We start from the raw sequence: 21,162 nt of genomic DNA, 5'->3' as shown, positions 1-21,162 counted from the left end.
ATTTTCAAAACAAACTATTTTCTCTTCAAACTAATCAATAAGAAAGGAAAAAACGTTATTAGCTTGAGTATTGAATCGATATTTAAAAGCAGAAAAAACAGTATGAAGTTGACCACCAAATGTATCCTGCAAATAGATATATTTTACTGGTTGTTTTGAAACAAGTGATTTTTTCTTCAAAATAAGACACCCGCCCCGAAACAAATCACCATCAACATTATTTCTTAAATATATTCTTATGTTTTTTGAATCAAATTACTTTTCTTCCAAACAAGCAACAACAAATCCATATCAAACGATTGATTTTGGTCTTGAATCGAAATTTTTGTAAGTAAAGGAATCAGATTGAATTTGATCACATTCTAAATTTATTTTGTAAATCTCTTTTTCTATTTTTTCGAAACAAGCGATTTGCTCTTAAAAACAACCAATAAGAAACGCTTAGCTTCGGTTTTGATTCGAGACTTTAAAGTGGAGCCAATATGAAATTCCATCACCCATTTCTCTTGAAAAGACTTTATGTTGTTCGAAACAGACTATTCTTTTTCAAAATAATTAATAGCATACGCATATCAAACAATTGATTTTGATTTTCAATCAAAATTTTAAGTGGAGGAACAACGGTAAATTTGCCATATACCAACTTTATTTTGTAAACATCTGTTTATGTTTTAAGAAAAATAAGATTTTTAAGATTTTTTCTTTAAAAAAGTCAATAACAAACGAAAAACAAACGATTGGCTTCCGATTTCAAGTCGAAATTTGAAAGGAGGCAACTTCACATAGGCGCATTGCTTCGCTTAAAAAATTCCAAATTTCCAAACACAAATTCTAAGCCTACAGCTTTAAAATTGCAGTTACATGTACATACTTCAACTTATTATACATAAAAAATACAATATTATAAAAACATCAGACAAATAATATTATTTATTCGGTATTGAAACCCTCGAATCAACTATTGGAGTTATTTAGCGTCAATTCTTTTAATATCACAAAATTAAAGGTGTGGGACATGAATATATTACGAACAGTATTTTTATGCAATTTGTATATATATATATATATATATATATATAATTTTTTTTAAATAGACCGTTTAGAATTATTTATCCTTACAATTTTTTATATCCCCAAATTCAAGGTGAGGGATATGCGATATTGATATATTCAGAAAGTGTTGACCACCCTAAAGAATGTTGGTCGTACGCTGTTTCGGTCCTATGCCGTGTCGATTCTGTGCCGTGTCGATCCTGTGCCGTTTCGGTCGTATTCCGTGTCGATCCTACACCGTGTCGATCCTACGCCGTGTCGGCCCTACGCAGTGTCGGTCCTGTGCATGTAACCCGTTGAGATGAGTACTGAGGCACTCAATGGCGTTATATCCAAATTCATCCCCATCTTCACAGGATGAGGAGCTTGGAGATATGATTAATAAAATGTAAAAACTTACTTAAATATTTGTCGAAGTAATAGTTTTCTGGGGTAGCGAAAGCGTTTCTAATAACTTTGGAATATAGTGTGTACCCTCTTCAAGATGGGCGCTTTAATCATATCAATTTCTCACCTTAAGAAGAAATTACCATCTCAACTAGTATATGTATCAAGCTAGCCTTCGCAATCGAGAAAAAATGTGTAGATGTATGTTTCGTCTTTTAAATGATATATTAAATGTAAAATCAGAAATGGGTCAACATTTGTGAGTGGGTCAGTGGATCGTAGGTCAACAAGGCGTGACCCACTGCGAAACACCATCACTGTGACTCACACTGACCCATTGACCCACCAACCCATTCTGCTCAGTGCCTTCTAGATAGCATTTTCTGAACACTGGCAAGTTTGTCTACGTTTTACTTTCAAGACCTCCATTTTTCTTTTTTTCTTCATTTGGTTGTAATGAAGAAAGAAGTTCAGGCTTTTTTGGATTTTGATATTTCCAGTTGTAACAATGGCAATAGGACTTACTACTTGGCTTTTGAGATGCAGGCTATGAGATTTTAGAGGAGCTAACTACTGGAAAAATCTGGTTTATTACAAATATAACCTCTTAAGTCAGTAGAGAGGATGGCATGGATAATGGATCAAACTTTATGACGATGTATTTTAGTGGGTCGGAGTTGGTCACAATGGTTCAGAGTTTATTTATAGTTGGTGGTGGGTCAGAGTGGGTCATGGTGGGTGAATGGGTCACGTTGGGTGTTGAGTCACTGTGGGTCACGATGTGTGGTGGGTCAGTATGTTGTGGATCAAGATTTCTCTCTGGTCAACATTGCACTAAAGAGGAGAGTTTCCGAAGGTGCGCGTCGGCGATTTTCTCAAATTTTGCACATAGGTAGTACCCCACCAGAAAGCAATAAATCTCGAAACGGTTCACAGTACCATCTCACAGAACTCGAGATAGAGAGATTTGTTTGATTGGCTAAATTAAGACATCAATAATTTATCCTTCTACAAGCGAGATTTTCTTCATCGTTTCCGTGGCGAAGTCAGAAGAATATGCGGCAAGTAAACTTAAGGTTGATGGTTCGCGCCCACCTTGGGATACTTGCTTCTTTCCCCTAGTGTTTTTTACACTCACCTGAATATAAACAAATCAAGCATATGGGCGATTTAACATATTTTGGGAGAGGAGTTTTGTGGTTCGTTGGCGTTTCGTCGAGTCTCTGCCACTGGTGGTATAATTTTCAAAACCGAAGTGGGGCTACCACGGATCGTAGCTGCGGGATCACCAACTTTTGGCGAAAGGTCACCAGTTGCGCATCGGTGGTCCACTGACGCTTACGGCATGGGGGCTTGCATCTGGAAACTAAGAGAATAAAGAAGCATGGTATCCATGAAGCTTGTTGACACTAATAAAAGTCTGAAACGATGAAACAGATGTCAACACCGGAAAACATGTATTTTATAATTTCAAAGGTACCCCGTGTCAAGGAAAAAGATTTGCCCCAAAGTTCCCCGGAGGGTCTCAGGAGGGGCACTACTCAAAATTTTAAAATGGTAAGGGGAATCAAGTAGTATGTCATTTAAGAGTATTACTAAAAAATTTTTTAAAAAATGGTAAGAGTCTTGAGTCTTTATGCTAACTTGTGCAAAATAGCGAGCGTTCAAGATGGTAATAAATCCTTCATTGAAAACTCCGTGACCACCTCTACAAATACGAAACTGTGAAACTACCCAGAAGAGGTAAACACTTGTCTTACCATTATTGCAAAAGTATAATACACCAAGGTAAAACAAGAAGCAACCCATTATGAGTTTATTACATCACTAATATTAAATTCTACATTCCACGATTGTGTCTTTAAGCTAAAGGACAGGATGATTGCGAATTATGAAATTAATGGTAGAATACAGGATGGACCCACCACCAACTATGAAGCACTCTGAACGATTGTGACCAACTCCGACCCACCAACGTAATCAACTCTGACCCATGATCCACGCCCTTCTCTCCATTGACTAAAGAGGTTACACCTGAAATAAAACAAGACTGTGAAATTTTCACTTATCGGAGTTTGAATTCCTATCGTCAATCGCTCAAGCACCGCTCTGTTACAATACCGGTGGATCTGACCTTTACGATATACAATGGTATCTTCCAAATTAAGGTGAATTTAAATTTATCATATATAATTATTTCTTTCTTGGCTTACATATACATTTCAGTAGAAAACAGGATGAAATATGAAAGTACCAAATCAAGATAAAGTAGACCAACGTAAGAAAAAAGAAAGAAAACTAGCTTTCCATATAATTAAGTATGCCGAACTAATTTAAAATGCCCATGAAATAAAGCTTGGAATACAAATGTTATGTCCATTTTTCTCACAACTTTATGGTTTGATTGCCTTATGCTCTGAACGATCCATATATTAAACACCAGCTTTAGCAATTATTATAATTGAAAGCAGTGGGTATAAAATGCAAAGGACTGTAGTTTTCATTCCTCAATTAGTTTCTCAACTAATTTCAATCGTTTTCGATAATTTTTACAAATCAACCCACTACCAATTTCCAATATATACAAAATCCCCCTCCCCCGCTCATAAAACACATTTTTAAAAATGCCAGGACACGTTCTGTTTATTTTTAATAAAGAGTTATACACTGAATTTCAGCTCTCTAAGTTGAACGGCTTGTAAGATACTCAGTTTTTCGCAAACATTCGGACACCTACTCCCCACTAAGGATATCTATTATAATGAAAGTGATACGCGTATGATAACTTCCCAGTTGGGATTGGGGCCTGATTATATACCAAATGTCATTTCATTTGACTTTGCAATTTGACCGTGATAATCACGCAGACATAGTTACTTTCAGTTTTTTATACTAGGTATAATAATTCATATATTACAGGTGATTCAAAATTTTTTCCAGCAGTTAGCGTCTCTAAAAGCTCACAAGCTGTAACTCCTATTGCTATTGCCACTCTTACAATTGCAAATATCAAAATCCAAAAATGCCTGAGCTTTTTTCATTAGAAACAAATTAAAAAAGAAGAAAAATGGAGATCTTGTAAGTAAAACGTAGACAAGCTCACCAGTGGTCAGAAGATGCTGTCTACAATCCGCTGAACAGAATGGGACGTTGGGTAGTTGGGGGTCGTTTCGTCCAAAGATATTTCGTCCAAAGGATTGTCGTCCAAACACATTTAGTCCAAACACATTTGGTCCAGGGACATTTGGTTCAAAGGGCAATTTGTCCAAAGAACTTTTTGTCCAAAAGACAATTGGTCCAAAGGACATTTCGTCCAAAAGACATTTGGTCCACAGGACATTTCGTCCAAAACACAATTGGTTCAAAGAACATTTCGCCCAAAAGACATTTCGTCCAAAGGACATTTGGTCCAAAAGACAATTGGTCCAAAGGACATTTTGTCCAAAACACAATTGGTCCAATAGACAATTGGTCCAAAGGACATTTCGTCCAAAACACAATTGGTCCAAAAGATATTTGGTCCAAAGGACATTTCGTCCAAAAGGCAATTGGTCTAAGGGACATTTCGTCCAGGGATGTTCAAAGCACATTTCGTCCAACGAACATTTGGTCCGGTAACGCTTGGGGGTCAAGAACTTGCTTCTATTAGAAGAGTAAAAGTGATGCACATAACATTATGACTCACAAGTAATACCTCCCAAGTGTAACACTCCAATTTTGAAAAAAATAGGCAGGTAGATCCTACACATAAAATAAACGAATATATGTTTTTCTGCGGAAAAGTGGTTTTAGGGGGGAAAGCCCCTGCTTAAAATTTTGAAAGTTGACGCCTGAAAGGCAAGAAGAAGTGGACCGAAGTAAACGAAATTGTGCACAGATATTGCAGACGTAAAATGAGGAGATACATGTTTCGTATTTTTCTGGAAAAAATGGTAACGTGGGGCACAGACCCCTCCAAACCTTTGATCACGAAATATTAAAAGTACTTATAACAGTATTCAGATGTGTGTAAAGAACATGAAGAATTGCAACGAAACTTTGAGTAGGGACAACACGCAAAAAATAAATAAATAGTTTTTTTTTATTTTCTGCGGAAGAACGGTTTTAGGGGGCAAAAGCCCCCATCCAAAAGTTTGAAACTTGAGGCCTGAAAGGTCACAAGAAATGAACAAAAGTGAATAAAATTGTGCAGAGATATTGTAGACATAAAATGAGGGAATATTGGTTTCGTATTTTCCTGAAAAAAAAGAAAAAGGTTTGGGTGGGACACAGACCCCTACAAAACTTTGATCGTGAAATATCAAAAGTGCGAATAACAGTATGTCAGAAGTGCTTAAAGGCCATGAAGAATTAGAACGACACATTGTGTACAATACGCAAAAATAAACGAATGCGAGTTTATTTTCTGAGTAAAAACGGTTTTAATGGACAAAATCCCCCACCCAAAATTTTGAAATTTGAGGTCTAAAAGGCAAGAAGAAGTGTACAGAATGGAATGAAACTGTCCACAGATATTGTAGACGTAAATTGAGGTAATCCGGTTTCGTATTTTCCTTAAAAAAAACGGTTGCGTATATCACGGACTTTTTAAACTGTTGATTACGAAATGTCAAAAGTGCAAATAATTATACGTCAGAGGTTCTTAAAGAGTATGGAGAATTGCAACGAAACCTCGTATAGGGACAATTCGCAAAACAATAAACGAAACGTTTTTTAATTTGTGCGGAAAGCAGTTTTGGGCGCTAGGCCTCCTTCGGAAAAAGGTAAATATTACCGTAATAGCGCAGGAAGTAGTGGACCAAAGCAAATGAAATTGTGGGTAGACATTTTAGAGACCCTATGTAAACTAAGGTCTTTCGTTTTTCTGAAGTATCCCTATCCGTTTTGCTTCAAATTTGGCACATCAACAGCAAATGGGAAATTAATCGACACGTCTTTTTGTTTATGCGGAAAAACATTTTAAGGGTTAAAGGTGCCTCCTGAAATGCTATAAAATACACTATACTGTTTGTGCTTGTTGTTGATCTGCCAAATTTGAAGAAATCAGAAGGAGACACTTGTGAAACACGAAAGGCCTTATTTTACGTATCCAATATCTACATACAATTTCATTCGCTTCGGTCCAAACCTTCCGCCACTCAACGCCTCGGTCCGCTCAACAGTTTTTCCTTTTCAGGAAAATACAATATCTGTGCACAATTTCATTCACTTCGGTCCTCTTCTTCTTGGCTTTCGGGCGTCAAATTTCAAAAGTTTGGGTGGAAGTTTTTGCACCCTATAACTCTTTTTTCGCAGAAAATAAAAAACCCGTGTTCATTTATTTTTGCGTATTGTCCATACACAAAGTTTCGTTGCAATTCTTCATGTACATATAGGCACTTCTGACATACTGTTACTAGCACTTTTGATATTTCCTGAGCAAAGGTTTGGAGAAGTCCGCGCCCCACCCAACCATTCTTTCTAGAAAAACACGAAACCCGTATTCCCTCATTTTTCGTCTACAATATTTGTGCACGATTTCATTCATTTCGGTCCACTTCTTATTGTCTTTCGGGCGACAACTATCAAACTTCTGGGTGGGGCCTTTGCCCCCTAAAACCGTTTTTCTGCAGAAAATAAAAGAAACACGTATTTATATATGTGTAGTATCTGCCTGCCAAATTTTTATCAAAATTGGAGTGTTACACTTGGGAAGTGTTACTTGTGTAGCTTCTTATTTCCAAAGGAAATTTTGAAAGAGATTTATTCCGCAATTTTCTTTTCGATAAAACAAATATATGCTGAGATATTCAGAAAAAACGTAAACGCCTGAAAACTAAATGGCCACCTTTCTTTGCTTTCATTAATAATTTTACAAAAATATAGTTTTAGGTTCGCAGAAATACAGTTGTAGCTTCGTTGGTTAAGGAATTCACCTCCCTAAATGATAAACAACCCTTCGAAGAGCATACTCCCCCTTCATTTGCGGACAACATTGCCACCGCATGGTCATGTGAATCTTGTATTTGGTTTGAGACTTTGCAATGGATATCTTAAATGTATATGCTGTACCGAGATAATTAATATGAAAGCAAAAGTATATACTATATTTGCATAAGGAGTAACACTGAAAGAAAAATACAAGACAAGTTAACAATTCTGGTTTGTCATAGAACTCACTAATTATGTAGAAACGTCTGCCGGGGTTACACACTATCAATAGTCTACGAATAGAAACCAGACTTGTGGTTAACCAGAAAAGATACGTATATTCTACACGAAATGTTCCAACTTTTATCTTATATTTGTCAATCACTTTTCACAATGTTGCAGCCAAGTATGTGACTGTTTAAGAGTATTATCTTTGGACAATAAGAATATATTTCACACATGTGTATTTTTCTATTCTCAGTATTTCTTCAAAGATACTTGACACATAATTTTTCACTTTTCTAACACAAGGGTTTGAATACCTAATATTTAACTTACTCAAATTTAAACTCCATTAATTTTAGTTACCAGTACTTACTTTAGAACTATATCATTCACAACATGAAAATTTTAGATGTCATGTTAGCAGTTATTACAGCAACATACTTCACACTGCAACCTTTTTCTAACTACTGTTGTTCGGCCATATTGTTTTCAGGCGTTTACTTTTTTCTGAACATCTCAGCATTATTTGTTCTATCGAAACGAAAATTGCGGAATAAATCTCTATTTCAAATTTCCTTTAGAAATAAGAAGCTACTGAGTCATAATGTTATATGAATCACTTTTACTCTTCTAATAGAAACAAACCTTTACCCCCAAGCGTTACCGGACGAAATGTGCTTTGAACTAAACATCCCTGGACGAAATGTCCTTTGGACCAATTGTCTTTTGGACGAAATGTCCTTTGGACCAATTGTATTTTGGACGAAATCTCATTTGAACCAATTCTCCTTTAGACGAAATGTCCTTTGGACCAATTGTCTTTTAGACGAAATGTCATTTGGACGAATTGTTCTTTTGGACCAAATGTCTTTGGATTAAATGTCTCTGGACGAAATGTTCTTTGGACGAAATATCCTTGGACTAAAAGGATGGCCGGTGGGCCAGTGTGAGTCACGGTGAATGGTGTTTCGCAGTAGGTCACGTCCTTTTGACCCACGATCCACTAAACCACACACAAATCTTGACCCATTTTACCCACTTACCAACCGTCCCACTGACCCACTAGATCTTTGATTTTAACATGTCTTGTTTCATTTAAAAGACGAAACATACATCCACATAATTTTTCCATCAATTGCGAAGGTTGGTTTAATATCATAGTTGTAATGGTAATTTCTTCTTAAGGTGAGAACATTTTAAAACACATTTTTCTGACCAGAACAAAATGAATTATTTAATAATTATACGATTTTTGGTCCTAAGGTCTTCTTCATCAGACATTGGGAAAAGACAGATGACAGCAAATCTTATATCTTCCTCAGCCGTTAGTTAGCATTTTCATTTATATAATTTTAATTGTTGTTTTTATGTATATAAAATTTGTAATACACCGGTGTATGTAACAATATCATATAATTACATTGTTAATATATGTTAATTGTCAATGCAATTTACAATTCTATTGATCTTTATATAAAATGAAATAAAATAACAGAAATTTGGAAATATTCAAATTGCACTAATAGTCTTATGCATTTTTCTTTTCTATCACTTCTAATAATTTCTCCGATTGCTCATGTATATTTATACCACTTGTCCTGTTCTTTAAGTTCTCCTCTTGTTCTTTCGTTATTCTTCTCGCTTCCTTCCACTTCCTAATAATCTTTCTTTTTTCTCTTTCTAAACCTTTAGCCCCTTCCCAATCTATTCCATGTTCCGTTTCTTTCACATGCTAACTAACAGCTGAGGAAGATATAAGATTTTGCTGTCATCTGTCTTTTCCCAATGTTTGATGAAGAGGACGTTAGGTCCTTGAAACTGTAACAAAAATCGTATAATTATTAAATAATTCATTTTGTTCTGGTCAGAAAAATGTGTTTTAAAGTGTTATTGTGATTATCCAGAACCATGGAGTATATTTATTAAGGTGAGAAATTAATATGATTAAAAAGCCCATCTTGGAAGTGGAAAATTACCTTCCAAAGTTATTAGAAACGCTTTCTCACCGAAAACTATGAATTCGACAAATATTTAAGTAATTTTTGAGATTTTATTTTTAGCTCTCCCAGGCCACCATTCTGTGAAGATGGGGATGAATTTGGATGTAACTCCATTGGGAGCATCACTATCCATCTCAACGACCGAGAAAATTATGGATAAAACACTAAGATCAATCGTTTTACATTATTTTTACATATCACACCTCCCAACTTCCATAACTTCATACTACTACAATATTTTCTTCTTAGATTGAAAGTAATATGTCCCCCAAGTTTGGTAAAGGTTATCCCAGGCATTCCAGAAATACGCTGGAATATTCATTTATACAGAAACATTAAAATACATAGAGCAGTGCGAGCAATGCCTTGGATGCTGCCCTTGTAAATTAAAAATCAGGCTGACATGTTCGTTCAGAAGTATTGCTATTTATCTCGGTGATAACGAAACTATGAAATGAAACAATAAACTAGAAACTATCTACTCTAATATCGGTCGTTTTGAATCATTGTATATGTTACTCCCTTCGACTCTCCTTATTAGATGTGCTGGGGGATCTTACTCCTACTTGAAGTTGAACTTAAACTTAAAGGTCATCAGAACTGCTCCCAATGAACTTGGCGACCACGAAAGATATGGGTTGTATACTAACATTGGTCATTTTCAATTATTTCTACACGTCACAAATTTCACACACTCCTTCATTGTGTTAATGAGGGCTTAACTTACATGCCATCTGAAGTGCCACTCTTCATATAAGAGACCCCCCAAAATTATAGATTCGACACTAACGTAGGTCTTTTTCTATAATTTTGATGTCAGCCCCTTTCATTCGTCCTAGGACAGCAAACGGATACTGCCACCGCTAGGACTAAATTTGGTCTTAAATGGCATTAAAATTTCTACCAATTAATTTAGCGAACAGTGCTGCATTTAGAAGCTCGACGTCCCTACGCACTTTTGCTCTCGGCGCCCCCAATAACTACATATTTCTCGCCCCTTGATTCCTAACTTACAAATAAAACTTAATTCGAATATGCTTAATTAGTGAATTTATTGCAGTTAAATACCACTCACTAGATGCTACAGCTACAACTACGTAACAAAAAATAAATGGGAAACATGTTCTAAATTATTTTCAGATTTATTACGCTATCATTAAATATATTAGAATAGTAAAAGAGGATTGCTCATGAAATAGTATATTTGCTCTCGATTTTTTAAACTTTTTCATAGGAAAAAAATTAAAATTTTAAACTTTGCGCTCTTCAAATATGTTGCCCTCTAGGCACGGGCCTAGTTGGACTAATGGGAAATGCGGCACAGAAAACTTACGCTTCGACTCTAATATCGGTTGATTTCGATATTTTTTGTCGCTACGTAACCACCGTGGGTGCTAATGGGAGCTTAATTGGACTTGAATTGAAAGTAGAAATGTTTACTTAAGCGACCACGAAACTATGGATTCGATACTAATATCGATCCTTTTCTAGCATTTTTGCCCGACAGTTCTCTTTTCCAGATTCTAAGAAATATGGTTAAAATTGCTCTAGACATATCAGAATTATGTCAAAACACACACATGCATCCACTTTCATATATATAAATACAGAGTGAGCGAGCGAAAAAGTGAGAGAGAGCGACCAAAGGCATCACCACTTCCACATTCCAAAAGCATATATCAGGAATTGAATTGAAAATCTATGTTGTAAAGACCTTCTGCTGTGGCATGCTTCATAAGGACAATTCCAGTCTGCTCACGTGACCTTTGGGGTTCATGAATTTCTTGCGAGCGTTCCGACTTTGGATTCTCTGTTTATACCCTGTTTTATGCCTCGGATAATTTTTCAACAATATCAATGACATGCTGTAATACGAATGTTGAGAAGTAACCTCTATATGACAAATAGCTGGAAATAAATACACTACATAATTTATTCATTACGATGATATTATTTTCTTAATTTGTATTTAACATTCACATATATCATAGAATACCAACGTACTGTGAACACCTGTAATATTTTAAACATAATAATCACTATGTTCTGCAATGATTATATGTTATACATATATACAACTGACGTATTTTAATGTAATTATTTTATATAATTTTTCATGCATTGCGGAAAATAGAATTTCATTAAAAAGCATTGACTCAGATGGGAATCGAACTCTCAACTCTACGATTTGAAATCCAACGGCGTACCACTGAGCTAACACAAGCGCTCTTCGGAAAATACTTCTAGCGATATATAACTGTATTAAAGATAATAATTACATTCATATCCACTGCAAACGCCGTTTTTGTTCTACTTTGACTTTTATTTTAGTACTCAGGAGAGAATAACGTTCTATGTCTTAACTTTCACCATTCTTTTACATATGGAAAGATTCGTCTACGTATCTAAATATTCCATTAAGTATGGAGAGCAAAATGACAAACAAGCATGTGCTGAAATTAATACAAAGTTTCGAAATATTGTATCATTAAGTATTTCCAGTCTTGGGAAGTAACGTAAAGCAAGTAACGCGTTACTTGTAACGCGTTACTTTTTAAGTAACGTTTCCTAGTAACGCGTTACATTTTCTACAAAGTAACTGTAACGGTAACGCGTTACAAATTTTTAAGTAACGTACCTAGTTTGCGTTACTTTTTTTCGCGTTACATTTCGGATGAGTAACTACAATATATGTATATTTTTCGGAAACAAATGTTTCTTTCCTGTAAGTGGATTTCTCAGAATGAAACAATCGAGCATGAACTACGTATGTCAGTGACCGACAGTCACAGACAGAGAAACAGATAAGTTCGTAGTGCCCCTTGCTGTTTTTGGAAGATGAGGACAGCCTTAGGGAAATCACGTGTACTGATTGCAAGCACCTAGAAGATTTCGTCGTAGATTTTGACAGCTCCAAATCAATACATTCAGTGAGTGAACTAGGAGTGCAATGAAACCGGTAGTCTATTTTACTTTGATTGGTGTTGTTTTTATAAAGATGGAGAACGAAAATATTTTACCGTTCGAACTTTTTTCTTAAGAACTGAGGATGATGGTGGACAGAATTTAAAAGTAAAGTGTCTGAAGTACCCCGGCGGAAAATATTTATCAACAACTAGGGTGCCATAATTAACGATAACGATGTATAGTAAGGGATTAATATGAATAAACTGTGTTCTGATGAGCAGGCCTACTTTATTACTAGAAAATTGTTTGCTGATGGTATGTAATATTGGAGTTCTTTCAGATCAGTTTGCTTGTCTTAGAGTCCCGTTGATCATAAAGTTTGACACTAGCTTTAAAAAGCATGTATCGATTTTAGAGTTACTGGCACGTTTAAACTCACTCCCAGGTCATATGTTCTCATTTTATTAGTTGTAGTGTAATGTTTCTCTATATTCTGTTTTTTTAATTTTACATAACCACTTTGTTATTATTATATAATTAGTTTAGCAGAATAATAATAAGCAACCATTTTTTCTAGCGCATAGGGATGAGCACGAGTCAAACTAAAACTCGACTCGACTCGAATTCAAGTCGAGTTTCGAGTCAAGTCAAAGGTAATAACCTCGAGTCGAGTTCCGAGCCGATTCAGTTTTTCGCGTCGAGTTTCGAGTCCAGTCGAGTTTGATAAATGGCTCGTTCGTTTTAACTCATCTTGAAATCGTGGCCTGATTACAGTGGAAAACGAAAGCCATGAGAAATGTAAGCTAAACAGTAATATGGAATACTTTTAGTGTTGCTCACGAGATGGGACATTGCTCGCATCTCGTCTCGTCTCGATAGCGAGACCACAAGAGATTTTTTATAACAATCTCAGCTCGGCTCGGCTCAACTGAGAAGATGGCTCGAGCCGGCTCACTTGGGGTGAACCATCGGCTCGAGCTGGCTTGGTAGGGAGAGCCATCTGCTCGGTTCGGCTCAACTGAGCCGAGGGCTCTAGCCGAGTCGGTTGAGTGAGCTGTTGGCTCGGCTTACTTCTCGGTTCGGGTCGATAGTGAATGAGGTGTGAGCCGAGCTGCTCGAGTCGTTGACAATTCTAAATCCGGCCCGAGCAGTTTTGAAGATATTTGGCCAGTGCCCTGTAACTTTTAATAGTGTTTGGCTCGAGCCCGAATACTCAACCAAGACCCTCAACCCAAATTCAGAATCTCGTGAACAATGTCCTTGACTCCTAGACTTCACGACTATCGAGGTTGGCAATCAACTACTTTTTTAGTATTCAAATACAAACCGCCTTTCATGTTTATATACAGCGTTGTTATAAATAGTAATAATAATAATAATAATAATAATAATAATAATAATAATAATAATAATAATAATAATAATAATAATAGCGGTAGTAATAGTAGTACGGAAAATTGAAGTAATAATTTTTTTCACATTTTTAAAGTTTCAGACCTAAAAGTAACGCGTTAGTAACGCGTTACTTTCGAAGTAAAGTAACAGTTACTTTTTGTTGCAAGTAACGCGTTACTAACGCGTTACATTTTAAGAGAAAGTAAAGTAACTTGTAACGCGTTACATTTTTACAAGTAACTTACCCAACACTGAGTATTTCAATCAATGTTGCTTTTTATATATAATTGGTAACAAGTCTTATTATATTTAAAAGAAGAAAACAGATCTCCAAGATTTTTCCCGATTGCAAAGGTTGGCTTCGAGATTCGAACCTGGTTTACTTTTTCCCGAAGATACCCGAAGTTGGACTTAGAAAATTTTTGCCTCAAAACAGCATTGAAAAATGCGCTCAACCTTTTTGAGACAAGGTGTACACTGATTTCAAGGAGGTCCCAAAGTAGACGGGACATAAGCCTTCACAACCGTGGACATGCAATGCTTTGGAGGAAAGTCGCAAGTGTTAGGAACCAGCAGCTCCATGTCTTTTTGTGTTCTGAATAGCGTGTGATATGATGTATTTTGTGACGATGTATTTCACGTTTTCTTCACTTATAAGCGTGAAAGAAAATTGTAGAATGCGTTCTCCTGAGTACAAGAAATCATGCTGCTGACGATCCTTAACACTTCCGACATCGTGCCAAAGGATTCCATGTTCACTGCTATCAAAGCTTATCGTTTGCCTACTTCGGAATAATCATAAAGTCAGAGCATATTTGAGAATTTGGTTGATAGCATGTCCGTGAATTTCACCCTCAATGGAGTACTCTGTATACCCACTGAACATCAATGAAATATGATTTTTGGAATGCGTATGTGTGACTTCCTTTACGCAGATAAGGACTATCATTCACAGTTTCTAGAATTCGAAATAGGACCTCTTGGAATTTGGCTTTTGGACAGCCCTAGCTCTGAAACTTTGCACTTTTCGCCATAGGTCCATATGAACTTTTTGTCTTATTTTGATGTAAGGAATCACCACTCACAGTTTGTCGGTATAGTTCATTAACACCCTGTATATATATATATATATATACAGATAGATAGATAGATATTGGTGTGTGCGTGTGTGTGTCTGATGTTGAGTCTACCCAATTTTTCATGACACGGTTCGCCACTGGTGAGAAATACTTCTGACGTCATAGTTGATGAACTAGTTTTTATCTTTAAATATCTAATTCTTTTATAAGAATGTCTTTAAAATGAAGATACTTACTAGAATTTATTTAATTTGAATATTAAATTAGCTCGTCTTGAGTAGGTAATAAGGAACGAATGTCAAATGTTCAGTTCTTTTGTGAATTGAAGCTCACTAATTTCTCGAATGAATGAAACTGACAAAGGAAACCAATGGCGCTATACTTTATACATTTTTGGAAAACAGTATAATGACATGTGATGTGATGGATGGTAAATGATAGTAGTTGATTCATTTGAAAAAGAGAAACGCTGACATTTGTCTTAAAAACATATTATAGTAAATTAACACAAAAAGAAGCCTTTTGCATGCTTTATTTTATCCATAAAAGGAAATGATATGAACTGACGAAAATATAAAGAGGTATTAGAAGGTCATGGACAACCTTCTTTTAGAGAATCAATTTACTCCGTCAAGGTGGAACAATACGCTCTGATTGTTTGGCAATTAGGCACCCCTCTTGCACATCTGGGCCAAGAATCACTTACAAAAATTTGACTTTGACCATTAAAACCCGAAATTAGTCAAAATTAAGTAATCCTCCCAAATTTTGGACCGGGGTAGGGAAACATTGGATCCGAGACAATGTACTTCTACATATTTGCTGACAAAGCGACCAAAAGTCATCAGATACGGTCTACAGCTATAGTATGAGAAAATAGAACTCATAAGTTCGTGTTAAACAAGAGCTACTAGGAAGGAAACCATATTGTGCTCAACTACTATAAGGTGATTTTGGAAATTATACTTTTGATCATCTTATACTTTGGAAATTATACTTTGAGATCGATTCGAGTGACATAAAGCGAGAAATAAAAATTTCACAAACGAAAAAATAAGTATTTTAATATATTGTAAGAATAGGGAAACTCAAAGTACATTAAAATGTAAAAATGGAAAAATATATTCTTAACGACCTACGGTTATGCACTGAGGCTAAGGGAAACCGTTGATTCGATTTGATTTTCGGTTTAGCGTCCCCTTTAGCAGCGAGGCCATATCAGATGTGAAGCTACAGTTTACGTGGGATCCGAATCACATGAACTCTCACAGGAAATCGGAAAAGGGTTTTCCACGCCAAAGGCGCTTATGCTAACTGCTTACCCTCGAGAGAACTCTAAATGAAATGGTGATGATGAGATGGATGATAATGGAGTAATGACGAAAGAGAAAGAAGCTGTAGAACCCTGAAAAATTTGACGTATATGGTGTTCATCCACAACAAAACATACTGAGCGGAATATAGGATAAAACGAAAGAGAACCTATATGCTAGTAGTGAGCGCTCTACCACTGAGCCACTGCATCCCCGAAGTAGTATTCCACTTATATATTTGTATAAAACTGTAAATTAATCAATACACATTCATTGATTTGAAACTTGAATTGTCTCTGCTGAAGATAAATTGCACAAAAGATGCATATAACAAAATTTTACACTGTTTACCTTGATTTGAATGTTATTCCAAAGAAATTCGATTGAATACGGGACAATACTTTGTTCATCTGACTTCACTGGTGGCTGCTGGAGTCCAACGTAATGGATTTGTGGCATTGGAGATGAGCTTCTTATTGGCCTTTCATCTCTAGCTCGTTTCCTTGGCAGTTCCATCACTAAATAATCCTTTGCTGGAAACACAAAATCTCCTGTCTTCAAGGCTTCATCTTGGTACATTTCTTTCTTTAATAGGGAACCTTTTTTAACGAGGTCTACGAGGAAGGTTTCACAACAGCCAGGATTCCCTTGACCTTTTTCAACCAATATCCTAAATGAATGTAAAATCTTACTTTAGTAATGTACTGTTTACTCTTACGCATCTATTTTTAGAATTTCAAACTTTGTTGTGCATTAGAGGCACTACAGGGCTGGAATTAGGAGTTGCGGATCACTATTAGGAACAATTTCGGTTGACCATTGGTTTCCGCAGGAAAAAAATTCTTTCCTCCTGGCTTCTATTTTTTCTGGCTTGACAAATGTTTTATTATTTTGCTTGGTGGATCCTTTTCCTTCAACCTTCAGAAAATCGACTTAAAGTATTGCTTTTGCAAAGCTTTGTTTTCTTTTAAGACCCAAACGGAAACGTGTTGAAAAAAGTTTCAGTAAGTGTTACTTTTTCATTGCTAGTTTCTCAATTTAGATAGTGTATATTTGCAACGAAGGGAGAGAGAGAGGTGCACGTGCACCGGTGCACTCCCTAAATCCGACCCTGCATATATATATATATATATATATATATATATATATATATTCGATGGTCTGTAAATTTTTGGTTAGCAACCCTATCACAATGATGAGCTTGGTAACATTGTTAACAACAAAGATCATGAAACTGACGATGGTACAAGGAAAAGGACAGTGTGTGTGTGTTGGTATGCATAACTGAAATCAGGTGTGTTGGTGCACCGAAACTTGCGACGAGTATACAAAACAGTACTTCCTAATGTCATTAGTATAAAGAGTTGGCACAGTAAGTTTCTGGTTACGGGGAGTGTTTGTGATATGCAAAGAAGTGATCAGCCGCCAAGTGAGTGCAAACATGGTGCGAAGAGTTGCCGACAGTTTGGAGCGAGGTCCAAGAAAATCAATTACGTGGCGGTCATTGGAGTTGGGAATCCCTCAGTCACCAACGCGCAAGATAATGCGTAAGCATTTGAAAAACAAACCATACAAGATTAAATTTGTGCATGAACTAACAGAAGATTAATACACGATACTAAAGTTCTGTGATGCTGAAACAACTCTATGACGACAGGGAACTTCTGCAGTTGCTCACGGTCTCAGATGAAGTAACTTTCCATGTTTCAATTAGGATAAACAAGGACAACTGTCTTGTTTGGGGAACTGAAAACCCTTATGAATATGAAACGCAAGAAACAGACAGCCCGAAAGTAAATGTGTGGTGTGCATATCAATGGACCACCTCATAGAACAGTTTTTTTCGTCGAAAACACTGTGACAGGGGAGACACTATTCAAATGCTTCCAAATTACCGGGTGCCCGAATTGACTAGGTTGGGAACCAAGGATTGGATCCACTAGCAGCAAGACGGAGCCCTCCCCCTTGACCGTGAGCTACCTGACAGGTGGATTGGACACAAAAGCCCCACCTCTTGGTTCCCAGGTCACTCGATTTGACGAATGTGATTTTTGATTATGGGGCCACGTTGAGACATAACTGTATACAGAAAAAACAAAGAAGGACTTGCAAGACCTGAAAGCTAAAATTATTAAAGTGATCAATGACATTTTTAACAAAATAGCATTCACGGATTTCGCGGATGTTTGCAGGAATGTGTGGATGTCAACGGAGCCCTTGGTGTGGCGATGATGGCGGCGGTGTTCTATGAATGATGATACAGAATATAAGTCTCAATAAATATCTTAACATTTCTTTCATTGCAATATAATTATTTTAAGTAAATTTATGAGCATTTGTTTTATAGCAAGAACTTCATAACAGCCTATTATATATGTGTGTCCCTATCCAACATGCGGCCATCCGTAAAGTACGGTCGAAGTGCGTTCCACGCATAACACTAAGGCCTTCTTCTGAAGAAACCAAGGCAGATAGAAACATGAAACCTTTCGTAACCTTCAAGGGACATAAAAAACAACATTATGCTGGTAATGAGAGTCCCCCAATAAGGGGCGCCTAAGGGAGTTACGAGGGGTAACTACAAAATTTTAAATAGCAACCTCCATCGTGTGGTACCTCGTTTGAAAGGTAATGACGTATAGACACCAGACCATGTTCACAATTAACTCTGAAGTCTAATGTAGGCCTAGTTCGCAACGAACGCACAACCGTTATACCGCCCGAACATCAGGGAAGGATTTTCCTCCCAAGGAATGATCGAAATGCAAGAGATATTAATGAGTGAGAGAGATATTCAGGAAATGCACAGAGTGAGGAGAGATTTCGTACTGCAACTCAAAGCACGCACCGTATTTGCATGACATGGACGAATATTGCCTGCAACCTTAAGACTCCATGTCTATTGATCATTGTAGAATGGTTTCGGAAATTTTACGGTGCATTTCATAAGTTTAGCACTCTATCAATCTGCATTGGTGATTTCATCTAATCTCAGAAATGACATAATCACTTCCACCGCAGACCACTATTCCATAAGCAACATCTTCTTCGGGTTCTAGAAATCATTTTTGGGCATTGATCATAATCTAATCATTGTCCCCACCTCAATTGACAATTCTGAAATGGATTTTTGATTTGAAGTGACAATCTGATGCAGATAACCTTCCGTACAAGCGAAGTACAGAGCTCCAAATGGCGATTTCTGTTTGCCTTGTGAGCCACCAAAGCGCCTTTTTGAGCTTACCGATTGCATGGAGCCGCCAAACACAGCAACAAAATGTTTGTCTAACTCATCTGCAATGGCATGAACACTTTACTGAGGTTCCTCCTTCACGGTGTTTCAGAGAAACTAATCCCTAACATGAAGTTAGTGAGTGATATTACTGTCCAGAATTTCCCACTCTGAATTTGGAAAAAAAATTCTACATAATTATGTGCTCTCCAAAGTCTAATTTTATACGACTCTGTTCAACAACCCACTGCTTCCTAGTTGGCTGTGTACTCCAGCCTATTTGTTATATGTGTACAGGGGTTGTGACGTTAGACATGTCATTTAAGTCCATCCCTATGTTCGGTTACTCAGATGACTTTCCCAACAAATGCTAATGGAAATATTTAATTCTTACCAACCTAATTGTAGCCTCAACAGCTTAAATGTATATTTATATTTACCTGCATGTTTAATACTAAACTTTGTAACACTGACAATTCCTATTAGCTTAAGGAAGAAGCAGCATAATGTTTAGGTATTTTGACACCCTAGACGAGAAATATTTAACTACCCGCTGTGATATTCCTCCACTTGATCTAGTGGTATTACCTTTCTCCTTTCGGTAAAGGACCTTTACTCCCCCAAAATACATTCTGGACATGAACAGTAGTTAATGTCATTTTGTTTTCCATTAAGAAAGGGGTGAAGCTTGCTATCATATATGATAATTTTAATGCTTTTACATATCTTGTTGCAAGAGTTATTCATCCTATTCATCAGGGACGTACGCAGGAGGTGGGTCCTGGGGGTCCGGACCCCTCCCGAAATTTTGACTTTTGTATAATAATAGCCTAATTTTAGGGCCAATTTTAGGAATTTTAATAAAAAATACCCTCATATTGAGTTTGGACCCCCTCCGAAATAAACTCCTGCGTACGCTACTGCTATTAATGTTACAACCTACACAAAGAAACAAAGAAAAACACCCGCCGGCCAACCCAAGACATGTCCTGGTTTGCCCATATGGACGAGCCGGACCTAGCAACAAGTCAATTTGAGAAATAACTTAAAAACTAGTTCAAAAAATGAAAATGAAATCTTTAAGTTTTACGTCCGACTTAACACGTGATCATACGTGTTTAAATGATTTAAATAGTGGTACAATACATATAATAATAATACTTGATGCAATAACTCGGTAGTACTTATATCTAACATGAAAATTATTTTATCACGCGAGAAAGAGATCGGGGATTTTATTAATGTCAATATAGTTTAATGATTTCCCTTATTCCTAGTTTATTGATTTTACAGGTTGTGGCAGAACCGACTAAGAAGTTTCTATCAATTACCGCGAGAGCTGTGGTGGGGGTAGGCAGTTGCACGTGGTCTGCCTTTGTTCAGTCGTTGACTCCATTTCAGTAGCTAATATGGTCTGGGCCGGTGCACATCGTGGTTTTGCCGTTGGCGCTTATTATGAAAACAACAGATCTGTGATCGCTACCCAACGAGCTTTTCGGCGACAGTTCAACATTCCTCGCAACAATGCCGTTCCTAATGCAAACACAATTCGGTCCTGGGTTCGACAGTTGGAGGAAACTGGTAGCACACTAAAAATAGATACACATGGCCTACGCAGATCCATCAGAACGACAGAAAATGTGCAGCGGGTGAGAACAGCA

At 36.7% G+C, this 21,162-nt stretch overlaps 1 protein-coding gene across 1 annotated transcript in view; it reads right to left on the bottom strand.

Moving 5' to 3' along the window:
• Window positions 1-21,162, bottom strand: part of LOC145672642 (adenylate cyclase type 10-like) — a 387,700-nt gene that overhangs the window by 146,364 nt on the left and 220,174 nt on the right. Inside the window, exon 14 of the mRNA XM_081741804.1 lies at window positions 16,621-16,939. Coding sequence (XP_081597930.1) covers window positions 16,621-16,939 — 319 coding nt within the window. The remainder of the gene's footprint in view (window positions 1-16,620; window positions 16,940-21,162) is intronic.

The sequence above is a fragment of the Thermobia domestica genome, chromosome 16 (assembly GCF_964235325.1).
Source record: "Thermobia domestica chromosome 16, izTheDome1.hap1.1, whole genome shotgun sequence".
NCBI lineage: Eukaryota > Metazoa > Arthropoda > Insecta > Zygentoma > Lepismatidae > Thermobia > Thermobia domestica.
This window is presented reverse-complemented; position numbering and strand designations above follow the sequence as displayed.